Source organism: Erythranthe guttata, chromosome 4 (genome assembly GCF_056151865.1).
Source record: "Erythranthe guttata isolate IM_541 chromosome 4, IM_541, whole genome shotgun sequence".
NCBI lineage: Eukaryota > Viridiplantae > Streptophyta > Magnoliopsida > Lamiales > Phrymaceae > Erythranthe > Erythranthe guttata.
Genome location: NC_142536.1, coordinates 19,445,043 through 19,457,883, shown reverse-complemented (window position 1 = coordinate 19,457,883; position 12,841 = coordinate 19,445,043). Strand labels below are relative to the sequence as shown.

Genomic DNA, 12,841 nt, shown 5'->3' with positions numbered 1-12,841 from the left:
CGACGAGCGAAGATAGGGCGAATTTCAAGCGGGGGATAGACAGCATCACCTGGCCACGGGGGAGGTCCAAGGCGCAGGCGTCGTTCGGCCGGATTCTCCACACCATCTCCGCCGCGCCGGATTCTCCGGGGAAACACCCCCGCCGGATTCGAGATGGAGAGATTCCCGTCGCGGAGGGGAGGAAGAGGGGTTTACTGAACATCGACTTGAATGTTGCTCCTCCTGAAGAAGTCGGTTCTGAATCTCCGCCGCCCGCGGATAACGGGCGAGAAATCCGGACCGCGGCCGGTGTTTATGGGGAGAAAGCCGACGACGGCGGCGGCGACGAACGTGAGTTGAATTTCGGTCGGGATCGAATTCAATCGCATTGTTCGAAAGGGGGAACGAGTGAATTCAATCGTTTTGGGGAAGGAATTGAGAATTCGAATTGCGTTGCGGTTTCGGAGGAAGATGAATTAATGGTGGATGAACGAGAGATTCGAAAGAGACGTTGGAATGCGCTTCTAGAAGTTGCAGGGAATGCTTTTCGCGAGTACGAAGAACAGAAACCCAGGAATAAACAAAATCGGAAGCGTGGTACGACGACTCGGCAACTCGAACTCAAACTCAGCGGGGAGCTACCTAAAGCGGCGGAGAAGAAGATTAATACCGGCGGACGACAACGACGCCGTAGTTTCGCGTATGAATGGGATGATGATCACGGTGAGGCGGCGCCGGTGGTGGTCCGATCGGCAAGGGGGAGAGCGTTGGCGGTGCCGAACAAGTACAGGGATGCAGTTATCGACGCGGCGGCGGAGGCGGAATTTCGTCGATTTAACAAAAGCGGCAAATCCGCCGCCGTTGCCCCCACCAAGCGGAAGTCCAGGTGATTATGCGACAGTAATTTTTCATTTTTTTTTACTTTTTTTACTGTTTGTTGACTCTTTTTTACTGCGTCGTGGTAAAAATTAAAAAAGGCTAGGGATCGAGTAACCCATTTATTAATGATTTAATGGAAATTCGCTTTTAATCTCTTCATTAATTTGCTTAACTTTAGTTTAAATGATTCTTATGACCAGAAAATACTTTTTTTGTGCTGGGGTGTACTACTAATTACAATTAGGTGGTAGTAATTACGATTTAAGTTCATTAAAGAATATAATGACGTCACCACACAAGCATGTTCAAAGTGCTTCTTTTAGCCCTAAAAGAAACTTTTTTTTTCCCTTTTATTATCCGTACAAAAACATATTCCTACTTGATTCAATAATAATTCTAAATTCGGATCCAAATACCTCGGGTATGGGTCATGACTTTCTGGAGCTAAGATCCGACCCGCGAAGTTTTTTTAATTTTTTTCCCTTACATTTTCCTATTTGTGAGGATATTTCCATCGATTCCGAATCAAATTTTTTCTGTTTTGAAATAATATATTTTGCCATGAATTTTGATTTGTTATGGATCGAATTTTGTAACAATATTTTATAGTCAAATATCATATAATAATAAAATTTAACAGATTTTAATACAAGATCTAATCTAATATACTAATACCTTACTAAGTAAAAAACTAATTTAGGCAATTAATCCAAGTACACATATAAAAAAAATTTAAATTAAATAAACAGGACTGGATTTAATGAGTAGACCTGCAAATTTTGTGCCATGGGATAGATATAAAAATAATATAAATACTTTAGTTGTTTTAGTGGTCCCTTATTTTATTTTGGTTATTCTCTGGTGCGTGAAGAAATAAATTAATATTGACTACAGACTTAGACCCATTATTTATTTATTTATTTATCTATACACAATTTGGACAGTATTAATTATTTGTTTGACCTTCCAATTTTGTTAAATCAAATATTACAAGTTTTAAAATTCGATACTATTTAAATATACGTATGATAAATATGAGTTATTTGCTATAATTTCCATGAAACATAGATCACTGTTTCCGTATCTGTGGTACATAGATCACGATCACGGGTCGTAACGTGAAGTAAAAACTATGTAGCCAATTTGAATAACTATTGAAAATAATCATTTTTTTTAATTGATTAATAGAATTTAATTAAAACTAAATACATTCTCTAAATAAATTTTCATATAGAAAAGGGTTTATATTTTATCAACTCACCGTCTAATATTATGACCTGGCAAATGGAAGACACGTCGGTTCAAAAAGCTTTATTCCGCCACTCTGCCACAGTGAAAAGACCAATATACCCTCCTTCAAGGTAAATATATCCAAGTCAATTATAAAGATATATATTCTTTTTTAAATAACAAAAACATTTCTCATTTATAGAACCCTACTGCACTAAATTCGAATTAAATGAAAAAAACACAAATAATAATAAACATAAAATTAGTAGATTTGAGTTGGAATAAGTAAAAGTTTGAAAAAAAACAAAAACGGACCCAACAAATTAAGACCCGTTAATAACGTAACATCTATAAATTAATAACCTCGTTTAAATAATATGTTTTTTCGACTGATGACAACGTGCTAAATTGGTATTTCGATAAACTAATACAATTATCTCGATTGTATTAATTTATAAATATTCAATTATTTGTATATAAATTAAGTTAATTGAATTTGATTTCTCCAAAAAAATGCTAATTAAATTTAGTTCCTAATGGGCTCAACTCAATTTAGTTGCAAGTCTAATAATAGCTAGTCATCTATTTTATCCACATCTCATACTCATTCAATTTAAAATTTAATTTTTATTTGGATTAAAATAAAATAAATAAATAAATAAAAAGATTTAATATTTAACTAGAAAAGGCCGCAAAATATTCGGGAGTCTGCAATTTCGTGCAGTTTGTATAAAATAGCTTAATAACTCCTTCTCTACAGTTGTTTCTATCGTCGCCCTCTTCCATTTTCAGAGCTTAAAATCCTACAATTTCTGTACAGTTCTTATCAGATTCTTCCATGGCTTCCTTAGGTCAGCATCGCTCCGAATACGATCGGGTGTTCTTCGGCTCCGTATTTTCCGAAACCCGTGGGGCCCGATCCACATCACAAACGTGTCTGCACAGGATTTTAAGAATAATTACCACCGTGCCACCGCCGCCGCTCTCCGCCGCAAGCCCGCCGCTATCGGTCCCGGAAATCAAGGAATCGTCGGTGGAGAACGATGGAAGCGGCGAAAACGAAGGTCCTGGGTTCGATTCGGAGGCCGCGTTCTGCGTAATTCCGCCCGAGCCGAAGGAATCTTTCGCCGCCGCCGCCGCGGTAGAAGGCGGTGGGTCGGCCGCCGTACACGGCGGCGGATACTGCGAAGCTAATCTAGAGATCCGCGACGAGAACGAGAATGGTGTTACTGAAAATTCACACGACGAGATTGAAGAAGAAGAAGAAGCGGATGATGAGAGAAGTTTTATTCTTCTCATTGAAGCGGCGAAGCTGATCTTCGGTGAGTTCGAGGAAAACGGTAACCCCGAGTCCGGCGAGCTGAAGAAAGACGAAGCGGCGGAGGAGGATATTCGTGAGCCAAACGGAAGGAAATCGACGAGACGGCGGAGCAGCTGCTGGACGGCGGCGGAGGAAATGGGTGGGGGGTTTCATGAAGAAACGCCGTCGTTGCAGGTGGTCCGGTCGAACCGAGGGAGGACGCCGGTTCTTCCGTTCAAGTACAGGGACTCGGTGCTCGAGCCATTGACCCGGTTGTCCAGACCCGGTTCGTCCGTTTTTCCGTCAAAACGTAGACGACGGTGAGAAAAAAAACACAGTGAAATGCAGGTGAACAATTTTACAGTTGTTTTTATTTATTTATTAATTAATAATTAGTAGTAGTAATTAATTAATCGTCTCTTTTAGTAGTAACTGTTTTGTAGAATTATCAAAAGAAGAAGAAATTCTTGGAAATTGGAATTCCAGGAATTTCTTAGTAATGCGCATTGTAACATAATTTCAATGTTTGGATATTTTCATGTTTGATTATTAAATTTTATTTAAAGTGTCTTTATAGCCATAATTTTTTTTTCTCACATCAAAATCAAATGTCGCTTCATAGAATTTTTTTTGTCCAATTTTATCCTAACAATAGTAATTTCTTATTTTTTTTGGTTTTTTATTATTTTTTTTAGTCCAACCTAATTAGTCTTTGACGGCAAATCAATGATAATACATTTTTCGAAATAACAAATATTTATACAAATAACCTCATTATTTATATTTTTCCAAAAAAAAATTGTATGGCAAGCGAGATGATTCACCTGATTATTTAAATAGAGTGATTATAAATTGTAGATGGAGTTAAATTACACTTCACTAAGTACATATGTGATTATGTGCAAATTTACGGTTAACAATCACCCGAGATGTATATAATCAGATGTAACATCTAATTTCTCAGTTGGGTAGTCCAAATTTGATTAATTTCATTGAGGAATATTCAACCTATATTTCTATATATTTAGAAATGCATATTTAATATTTAATATTATTATTATAGATAGAGAGAGAGAGAGAGAGAGAGAGAGAGAGAGAGAGAGAGAGAGAGAGAGAGAGAGAGAGAGAGAGAGAGAGAGAGAGAGACTTTTATAATTGAAATGTTTTTATCAAAGATTGGTGGGTAAAAATGTTTGATGAGTCAACACAAGTTCTTGAAAAGAGAGGTCCTTTTGGACCCAAAAAGATTTCAATATGCTCACCATTGCTTTCTTCTCAATTCTCAATCTTACACTATATGGATTCTGATTCCCCTACATATATTTTAAATAAATTAATATATGTGAAATAACATTTTTTTTTACAACTTAATAATGGCTAAGAATAGTAAATTCAGGAAGTCATGATCCAGATATGCAGCAGTGGGCCCCATTTTATCAACAATCGGTTTGTCTATAGCAATTGGCGACCACCTTTATTAGCATATGCTTATGAATTTAATTACGGATTAGTGGTTAGCTTATTTTGTATTCTCCCAAATTAAATAAATATTTTCAAATTACTTGGCAAAGTCTTGCTCCATTCCCTTGGCTATCCTCAAATTGGTATTAGCCCCACTATTATAAATAATACCAATAATAATAATAATAATAATCATCATCATAAAAAAAAAAAAAAAAAAAACATGATTTGGTTCTACACTAATTAGCTAGCACTAATTAAGTATTAGCCCTATTTCCTTTGTAAGAAATTTACAATTGAGGAAATATTACGAGCTTTATAGCTGGTCAATGTCTCAAGAATTTGTATCAATTATCATAGACAAAAGCAAAATATATACCGAAAATAGTCAAATATATACTTACTCTATTTTTTCCATATAAATTCAATCATTCGTCGTCAATATGCCTTGTTTTGCAATGATGGAATCTCTTTGCAAGTGGCATTGCTCTCCCATATTTTGTGTCAACAGCTCTAACACAGATGAAACCTAAAAAAATATTTTTGTTAACAAACCGACATTAAAAATCCCGTTCTTTCTTCATCAAATATTCTTGGAATTCTTTTACGGTTGTTTTAGATGAACAAGAGAAACCCTATGAACGCATTTTGATACTTACCTCTCCAAAACATATGTTGAAGTTCCTCCGTTGACAGATCTATATTACAAAAAGAAAAAAAATGTTTATAATAACATCAGATGTAAAATTCAATTTCATTTGAACAGGTCAAACTGTAAGAACTTATTAGCACAAAAAAATAAAAATCGAACAAGTCAAAGTGTAAGAACTTATTAGCACAAAAAAAGAAAATCACCTCTACATATTGACGTTAATGATGTTCCACAGTACAATAACCGTCTCCTCAGATTCCACAACAATTTTCTTGGAACAGCTATTGGATTTCGACTAGATTTATGATCGGCAAATACCTGCATAAAGACCAGCGAAGAATAAAAGTTTATTAATGTTTTTAATTTATTAAAAAAAATAAAAAATAATAATAATCGTACCTCGATGGTCTGAAAGTATGTCCCATTGAGTGGAAAAGATCCTTTGTTAAATGTTCGGCAAGGAATCTGAAAATACATTTGGTTGAAGATATAAATTTCCCTGTAGTTTGTAGTATACGATAGAATATGTAAAATCGAAAATAAAAAATAATGTTAAATTATTTTCACCATAATTGTTCCATGAACTATCGTGTCATTTTGGTTTTGTTGAGAAGATTCTCCTGTTATTAACTCCTCGCAGTTGGAATCCTGTCTCGACTCTTGGGAATAATTCAGAGTTTCATCTGAGAGAAATTACAAAAAACAACAAAATGAAATATACCGAGTAATAACAAAATAAAAAATGTCCAAAATCGAATAATATCTACACTCCCATGGGATTTTACCCTTGTAACAACATTTATTTCACAAATTAGTAAATTAACCTGATGCCCACATTGCAAACAAATAAGGAGAGGGTTCGTCAATTTCAACTTTCCTGAACTGTGGAAAAAAAAGAAGTAGAATGAAAATTTTATGCATTAATATAATTTTAAAAAATTACGCAAATATATATAATTAAAGAAAGTTAGTAGAGAAGGCTCACCCCTGACAAAAGAGGGTGTGTATCCGGGAGCTCAAACCTGCAATGAATCGTTATTAAACTTTTTTTAAATAAAATCAAGACATTGACAAAAAAGGGTAATAAAAATCCCTACACGTGATGAACTGTCCTTAATCGCTTGACATCCTTAAGTTTAGGCACGGGAATGGATGCAAATTCAGGTCTTAAAATAACGAGTTCTTTTGACGTCTCATTGTCTTCACCAATGATACTCCTTACATTTCTAATGAATTCTTCGCTGTTAATTTTAATTGTAGGAATTTCAGATTCGTCGGGTTCGCCAAAGTCTTCAATATCTCTCTCTAGAAATTCCGTAGGAAAAGAAGAGGCCTTTGGAGATTCTGGAAATTCTATAAATGGCTCAGAATTACAAGTATTATTATTTTGATTCCCATCTGTGGAGAAATCACCGTCTAAATAGGAGATCTCTGGTTGACTTGTATTCATCTTTGAGCTTTCTTGACTAGATGCAGTAAGATATTCATTTGTCACATTTTCCGCTCGAGAGCCATCAAGTCGAAACCTGGAACTGCATTAAAAAAATATTAAAATAAAAAATATATCTGTATACAGTAATTTCTTTTTTTTTATTTGTCTATTTATTTATTTTGAAATTGCATTTGTTGTATTAAAAGTTAGCAGACGATAAGAATACCTTGCAAACGCACTCGCAAAGTGTCTGCAGTCTCCTCTCATTGGGCATGCATTACAATTTGGCTGTCTCTTCGTACATAGTGCCTATTTCATTACAAAACATGTTCGCATATCAGTGTTTATTTTCATACAATTGGCAATTGAGAAAAGCTTGTCATAGATTCCATTTGTATTTTAAGATTAAAAAAAAAAAAACAAAAAAAAAACTGACCTTTCCACATACAATCAGTTGACAATGGAGTTCGTATCTGCACAAGGTAAAATAATATTAAGCAATTTCACTACTATTTATATATATATATACAAGAAAAGAGCATGTTCGTTGATTTACAAGTCCGGTTGCGAGTAGTCACACACACGTGGCCAAATGTAGTTCTGTACATCATCTAACGATGGGTACCTGCAAAAGAATAATTCAGATTATCTACCGTATATTTAATGACTTAAGTGACATTAATTAATTGTTTCCGATAAATACTTACTGATTCAGGTCGTGTATCAGAACATCTTTGGGTAGTCTCATCGGGACCCATCCAAGACGCACCAAAATGCGACAAACGTTCGTGTCGACCTACAAAAAGGAGAGACATCCATAATATTGCCAATGAAGTTATACTATACATACATATACATACCACCTATATATATGTGTTCAACAAATACTTACTGGGAATGCATGATGGTGAAGCGACAATAGCCTTACACACTCGACACTTTTCAATCCCAGTCCAGTTATACTCAATAAGTAATCCCTATAAAGTAATTTAATATTTAGATTCGATGTATTACACTTTAAAAAAAATATATAAAAAAATAAAAAAAATAAAAAAATAAAAAAATAAAAAAATAAAAAAATAAAAAAATAAAAAAAATCAATAGCATGCATGCAGACTTGGCTTTATCTTCGGGAGCATCTCTTAGCCACTCAAGGTCAATACTGCCATGATCTTTATAAATTCGATCAAGAAAATCCTGCAAAAGAATTTGATATTTAAGACACAATAATGAAGAGACATCGTATGTTAACCGCCAAAAAAACAAAAGACTCGTTACTGTAATAATAAATAAAACCTTGATTCTTGCAGCGAGTAAATTGTTCATGCCCCGGTCCAATATAGTTTTGGCCAGCTCTTCAACCGGTGCTTGTCTAACGGCTTCCCAGTTAACGGAATCAGCCTCATCTTTTGTTCGTTTTCTTGAATTACCGGCTAAAGTTTGTTTCCTCAATTCATCCCAATTGATTTCAGGTTTTTCTTTAGCTTTTCCCTTTTTCTTTCCCGGTGTAGATTCGGTCTGAGAGGAAGGTGTAGTACCGATTCCATTTTCTTGATCAACTTCAACCCGATTTGAGGGGTCCGGTGAAGGGCAATTTTCAGACAATTCTTCAGATTTGTCAGAGAGTGGCACCTGACTGGTGGGGGGCGGTGAAGGGCAATTGTCCGTCATTGGAAATTCGTCGGATTTGACAGATGGCGGCACCTGATTTGTTGGGGGCGGTGAAGGGCAATTTTCCGTGATCGGGACTTCTTCAGATTTGTCAGAGGGTGGTTCGGGTGGTTCGGTTATTATCACTTGCGGAATATCATGACCACAATCACATGCCCCTTCACAGTCATTGTGCTCAGTCTCGGGTGCAGGTGGGAATCTTGCTTTGAGAGCCATAAAGGCGGAACTGCAAGCCGTAAAACAAACAAAAAATAGTCAAACTTTGAAATAAGAAAGAAGGTGGAGAGGCAATAATTTGGATTAAAATACGAATGTTTTTCTTTTAATACCTGGAGAGATGATCACTGACATTTTGTGTAAGATAAACTCCGACCACCGAATCAACAACCGACCCTTTCCATTTTGAGAATCGCTTGTCACCTGAGAATTTGATATATTTCAAATCGTTAATCCAGAGTTTCAAAAAAATAAAAATAAATACACTTAAATAAAAGGTTTATCCCAAAAGCCAGTATTCGATCTAAAAATATAGAATGCATACCTTGAATAAGACGCATGCGGGCCATAAACGAGTCCACTCGCCCTCGGAATAGTGCTTTCTGCTCCCTCCAATATTTCTCCGTCGCATCTTCGTCTTGTTTATCAGTATCTTTTTCACCCTCACATTTTTCCACCAGCATAAACTCTGGATCGAGTTCAACCTTTGGCCACTGTTTGCGTTGTTTCTTGATTGGATTAAATTTTCCTTCGGAAGGAACAATCGCACCGTTGGCATTTTGATCTCTCACCACAATTTCATTACATCGGTCTTCGATATTCAGACACTCCATCCTCTCCGTAGCAAAATCAGCCAGAGCTTCTGCTATTGCCTCATCTGAAGCTAGAGCAAGAAGACACGTGAAAACACAATCCATCAGTTTTTCGTAAAACAATCTCGAACTAAAAAATATGAGTTTATTGCATTAAAAAACTCAGCAAACACCCACCCATGATACATTTTTAAGGGGGGATTTCGCTACATTTATAACACAAGGAGTTTTTTAGCAATTACGGAAAACATAGGGGGTGCTAAATGCAATAAAAACAAAAGACAAATATAAAATTTGGGATTTGGACTCACGATTGTCGTTTTCCGAGACATTCTCTTCTTCATCACACGGGCCCTCAAAGTTTGGAGTGGCAATATCGAAAAACGATCCTGTTTCATTCGCACACTTAACTTCAGAGGTTTCACCATTCACAGGTGGATATGTTTCAACCTCAAGCATAACCTCGTCTGCAAGACATCTGTGAATGCTTTCATTACAAGAAAGCCCATAATCCTGAGGAATTTCCTCTCGTTGAGTCGAACTTTTATTACAAGAAACAACAACACAGTCCTTCAGAATTTCCTCTTTCTCTTTTGTTTCCAAATCTTGAATGACTTTATCCTGAATATCAACACAAGCTGCAAATTTGTCCACGTCGCGATCTCGGGTTCTAATACTAAAAGCTTTCAAAAGAAAAGCCTCCGATAGTTGGAGCTTAGAAATATCACTAACGAACGATGATAAGTCCAGCCGAGAAGTGGATTTATTGGATCTTTTCTTCTTCATAGTAGCCTTCCATGTTAAATTCAAGGTGGGCCCTACTTTCTTTGATACTTTTCCCACGGATATCCATGCATTCGGGGATTTCCGCCTTTGTGTTAAAGATCGAGGTTTTCTCTTGAAATGTATTGCCATGTGGCACAAGCTCAGTGGCTCGTTCCCTGCTGCTGTTCTTCTCTGTTTTCGAGGGGGTGGAACTGTACCACCAACTATTCCAATGTACTTGTCGAACACGATTGCCCTTTTCCGCATCGTCCTCTTTTTCTTGAATACTTTCGGACAGTTGGGACCCGTCTTTCTACTGTTTTTCAAACACTCGTTTGGTCTGAATACTCTTCGGTAGACAATTATCGGAGAACTGAATCTGCTGCTAGACTGTTGCTTTGGCTCAGCCTCAGGTTCGATTTGTATCCCGTCACAAACCGTAGGAATATTCTGACTCACAACGCAGTTTTGCACTTCGAAATCCAGTTTTTGCCTGCAAGAACCATTCCTTTTATACTCGCTGACTTCTTCGATATGAAGATCTTTCAACGGACTGGCTACAGGCTTGGGGATTTGTTTCTTCACTAGTTTAGGGCGCTTCGGAGTACGAGGTTTAGGGGTTAAAGGCTTCAACGGTTTAGTTTCGTCAAAGACTTTAGGTCTGTGTCTTTTTATTTTCGGTCTCTTTTGTGGCTTTTTGTTCGATTCCATGGCCTTTCTGCTCCTCTTTCTGGATGTTTGATTCATCGGCACACTTGAATCTTTTGTCAAGCCATTTTCTACAGCACAATGAAGGAAAAAAAAGAGAATTAGAAAATGTCATAAATATAATCAAAATTGACATCGATGAACTTCTACTCGTAGGTATGTGTCTAAAACCTTGTACATATGCAGTCAACTGACCAAGTGAAAACAGAATAAAGAACAAGTGAAGTCAGAACAACAAGGAAACAATCCTGCCTAAAAAGATGAATTTAGCTTTAATTAACATAGGCTTCTCTATATGGTTACTAGTTAATGATGCCCTAAGCATAGTAAGAAAAAACCACACACACAAAACACACACACACACACACACACACACACATATATATATATATATATATATATATAGGCATACTCATATACTTTTGCTGCAGTATTAGTATCCAACTGCTTATAGTTTTAAGGGCTCGTTCAATTACCACTATAACATTCTACTGACATGTTCAGTTGACCAGTGTCAAGTTGACCACAGACATACTCGCCGCAGTATTAGTAAACAACTACTTAAAGTTTAAGGGCCCGTTCAGTTACCACTATAACATTGTACCGACACCTTCAGTTGACTAGATTCATACTTACTCAAATCCGCTACAAAAATTAAAGTCTGCTATTAAATACAAGTACATTTTATTGAAAAAACGAACACTTCGCTTTGAAGGATACAATAGTATTTTACTTGTTAGTCAAATAATTAATTCAAATCTCATCTAATACAACATGTTCCCAAGTTCTCTCTCTCACACACACAGACTAATCTCTCTCACACACAGATGCAATTAAGTGTGCACGAAGTGTACCTGAAATCCCACCGATTATGGCCTCTGGTTTTCCAAGTAATCCCGGCGACTGAAAACCACCGGCGCAGCCTGGATTTCCATCAGCAACGAAACCAACTTTTCCAGCAGCAATTTCTCCACAATCCTCACCAATTTTTGCACAATCCAGTGCCCTAATTTCCAGCACAGAACCATCGGAATTCCGTACAGCTCCCTGGTCTCCCCCGGAGCAGGTTCCGGCGGAAACCCCAAATTCACGACCAAAATCGACGTGATTTAAGACCTTATCAGCCGAGCTGGTAGTAGCTTCGCATCTCGCCGGAGCAGATTTCGGCGGCGTTAACGGCACCCAAGCACCGTCTTCCTTCAACTCTCCGGACATTGCGCGCCGTCAAAGTTCTATTGAGACTTCAAAAAAAGCAAAAAATCGTTCAGCTTTAAGAGAGAGAGAACCAAAACGAGAATCAAACTGAAGATAAACACAACGTCTAGAGAAATACTTGCAGAAGAAGTCATCACTCAATTGAAAAAACATACGCACGCACGCACACAGAGAGGGAGAGAGAGAGAAAACACACAATTTTCGACGGCCGAAAAGAAGAAATTTTTACCTTTGGTAACAAATTAAACAAATTTATTTGTCGCAGGGAAAAGGAATAGTGAAAAAGGAAATAAATAAATAAATCGACTATGTTATTTTAATTGAATTTCACTAAGAGGAAGTAGTTTATTATTATGGGATTCTAGTATTTTTGTTGGAATCAATCTCTATTGAATTTGGGTTATCAATTATCATACAACTACATGTTTAATTGTTGGGATATTTAATATTTTTATTTATGTATCAATTTATTACGTGTACAATAATGTATTTATGAATGGGGCTTATATAGCGGTGACAACTTTCGGCCCATAACTTTCGGTTTGTTAAGTTTTGGGCCCATGGATGAATATTTTATGATTGGACCTAAGTTTAATTATTTTTTTACCACACAACTTTTTAATTTGTCCAAGTCAATTAAAGTTCACTTAAAATTCAACTATCTCGATCTTGACTGTTTAGATTACTTCACGCATAATTGCAATTGAATGGTGTAAAAATAGAGCTAATTGGTTGAATTG

General features: G+C 36.5%; 1 protein-coding gene across 6 annotated transcripts; it reads right to left on the bottom strand.

The window, feature by feature from the left end:
• Window positions 1-5,076: 5,076 nt before the first annotated feature.
• LOC105958520 (DNA glycosylase/AP lyase ROS1) lies at window positions 5,077-12,517 on the bottom strand. 6 transcript variants are annotated; one of them, XM_088817263.1, is made up of 20 exons: window positions 12,331-12,517; window positions 11,741-12,127; window positions 9,725-10,957; window positions 9,146-9,484; window positions 8,934-9,024; window positions 8,230-8,830; window positions 8,051-8,130; window positions 7,826-7,910; window positions 7,641-7,729; window positions 7,490-7,558; window positions 7,370-7,406; window positions 7,160-7,242; window positions 6,599-7,033; window positions 6,487-6,523; window positions 6,326-6,383; window positions 6,069-6,184; window positions 5,901-5,966; window positions 5,705-5,819; window positions 5,509-5,547; window positions 5,077-5,378 (listed from the first exon to the last, which is right to left on the bottom strand). In XM_088817263.1, exons 2-20 carry the CDS (start codon window positions 12,099-12,101, stop codon window positions 5,278-5,280), a joined length of 4,035 nt encoding a protein of 1,344 aa, XP_088673389.1. In that variant the 5' UTR covers window positions 12,102-12,127; window positions 12,331-12,517; the 3' UTR covers window positions 5,077-5,277. The 6 variants fall into 6 exon arrangements, with proteins under 6 accessions (XP_088673389.1, XP_088673390.1, XP_088673391.1 ...); XM_088817264.1 differs by having other exon boundaries at window positions 12,298-12,364; XM_088817265.1 differs by having other exon boundaries at window positions 9,146-9,478; window positions 12,331-12,362.
• Window positions 12,518-12,841: the final 324 nt, after the last annotated feature.

Coding starts and splice junctions, on each gene's coding strand:
- LOC105958520 (XM_088817263.1), bottom strand. CDS start 12,101: ATGTCCGGAGAGTTGAAGGAAGACGGTGCTTGGGTGCCGTTAACGCCG. Junction 9,025..9,145: donor CCGCATGCGTCTTATTCAAG/GTATGCATTCTA, acceptor TCAAATTCTCAG/GTGACAAGCGATTCTCAAAA. Junction 7,730..7,825: donor TTCACCATCATGCATTCCCA/GTAAGTATTTGT, acceptor TCCTTTTTGTAG/GTCGACACGAACGTTTGTCG.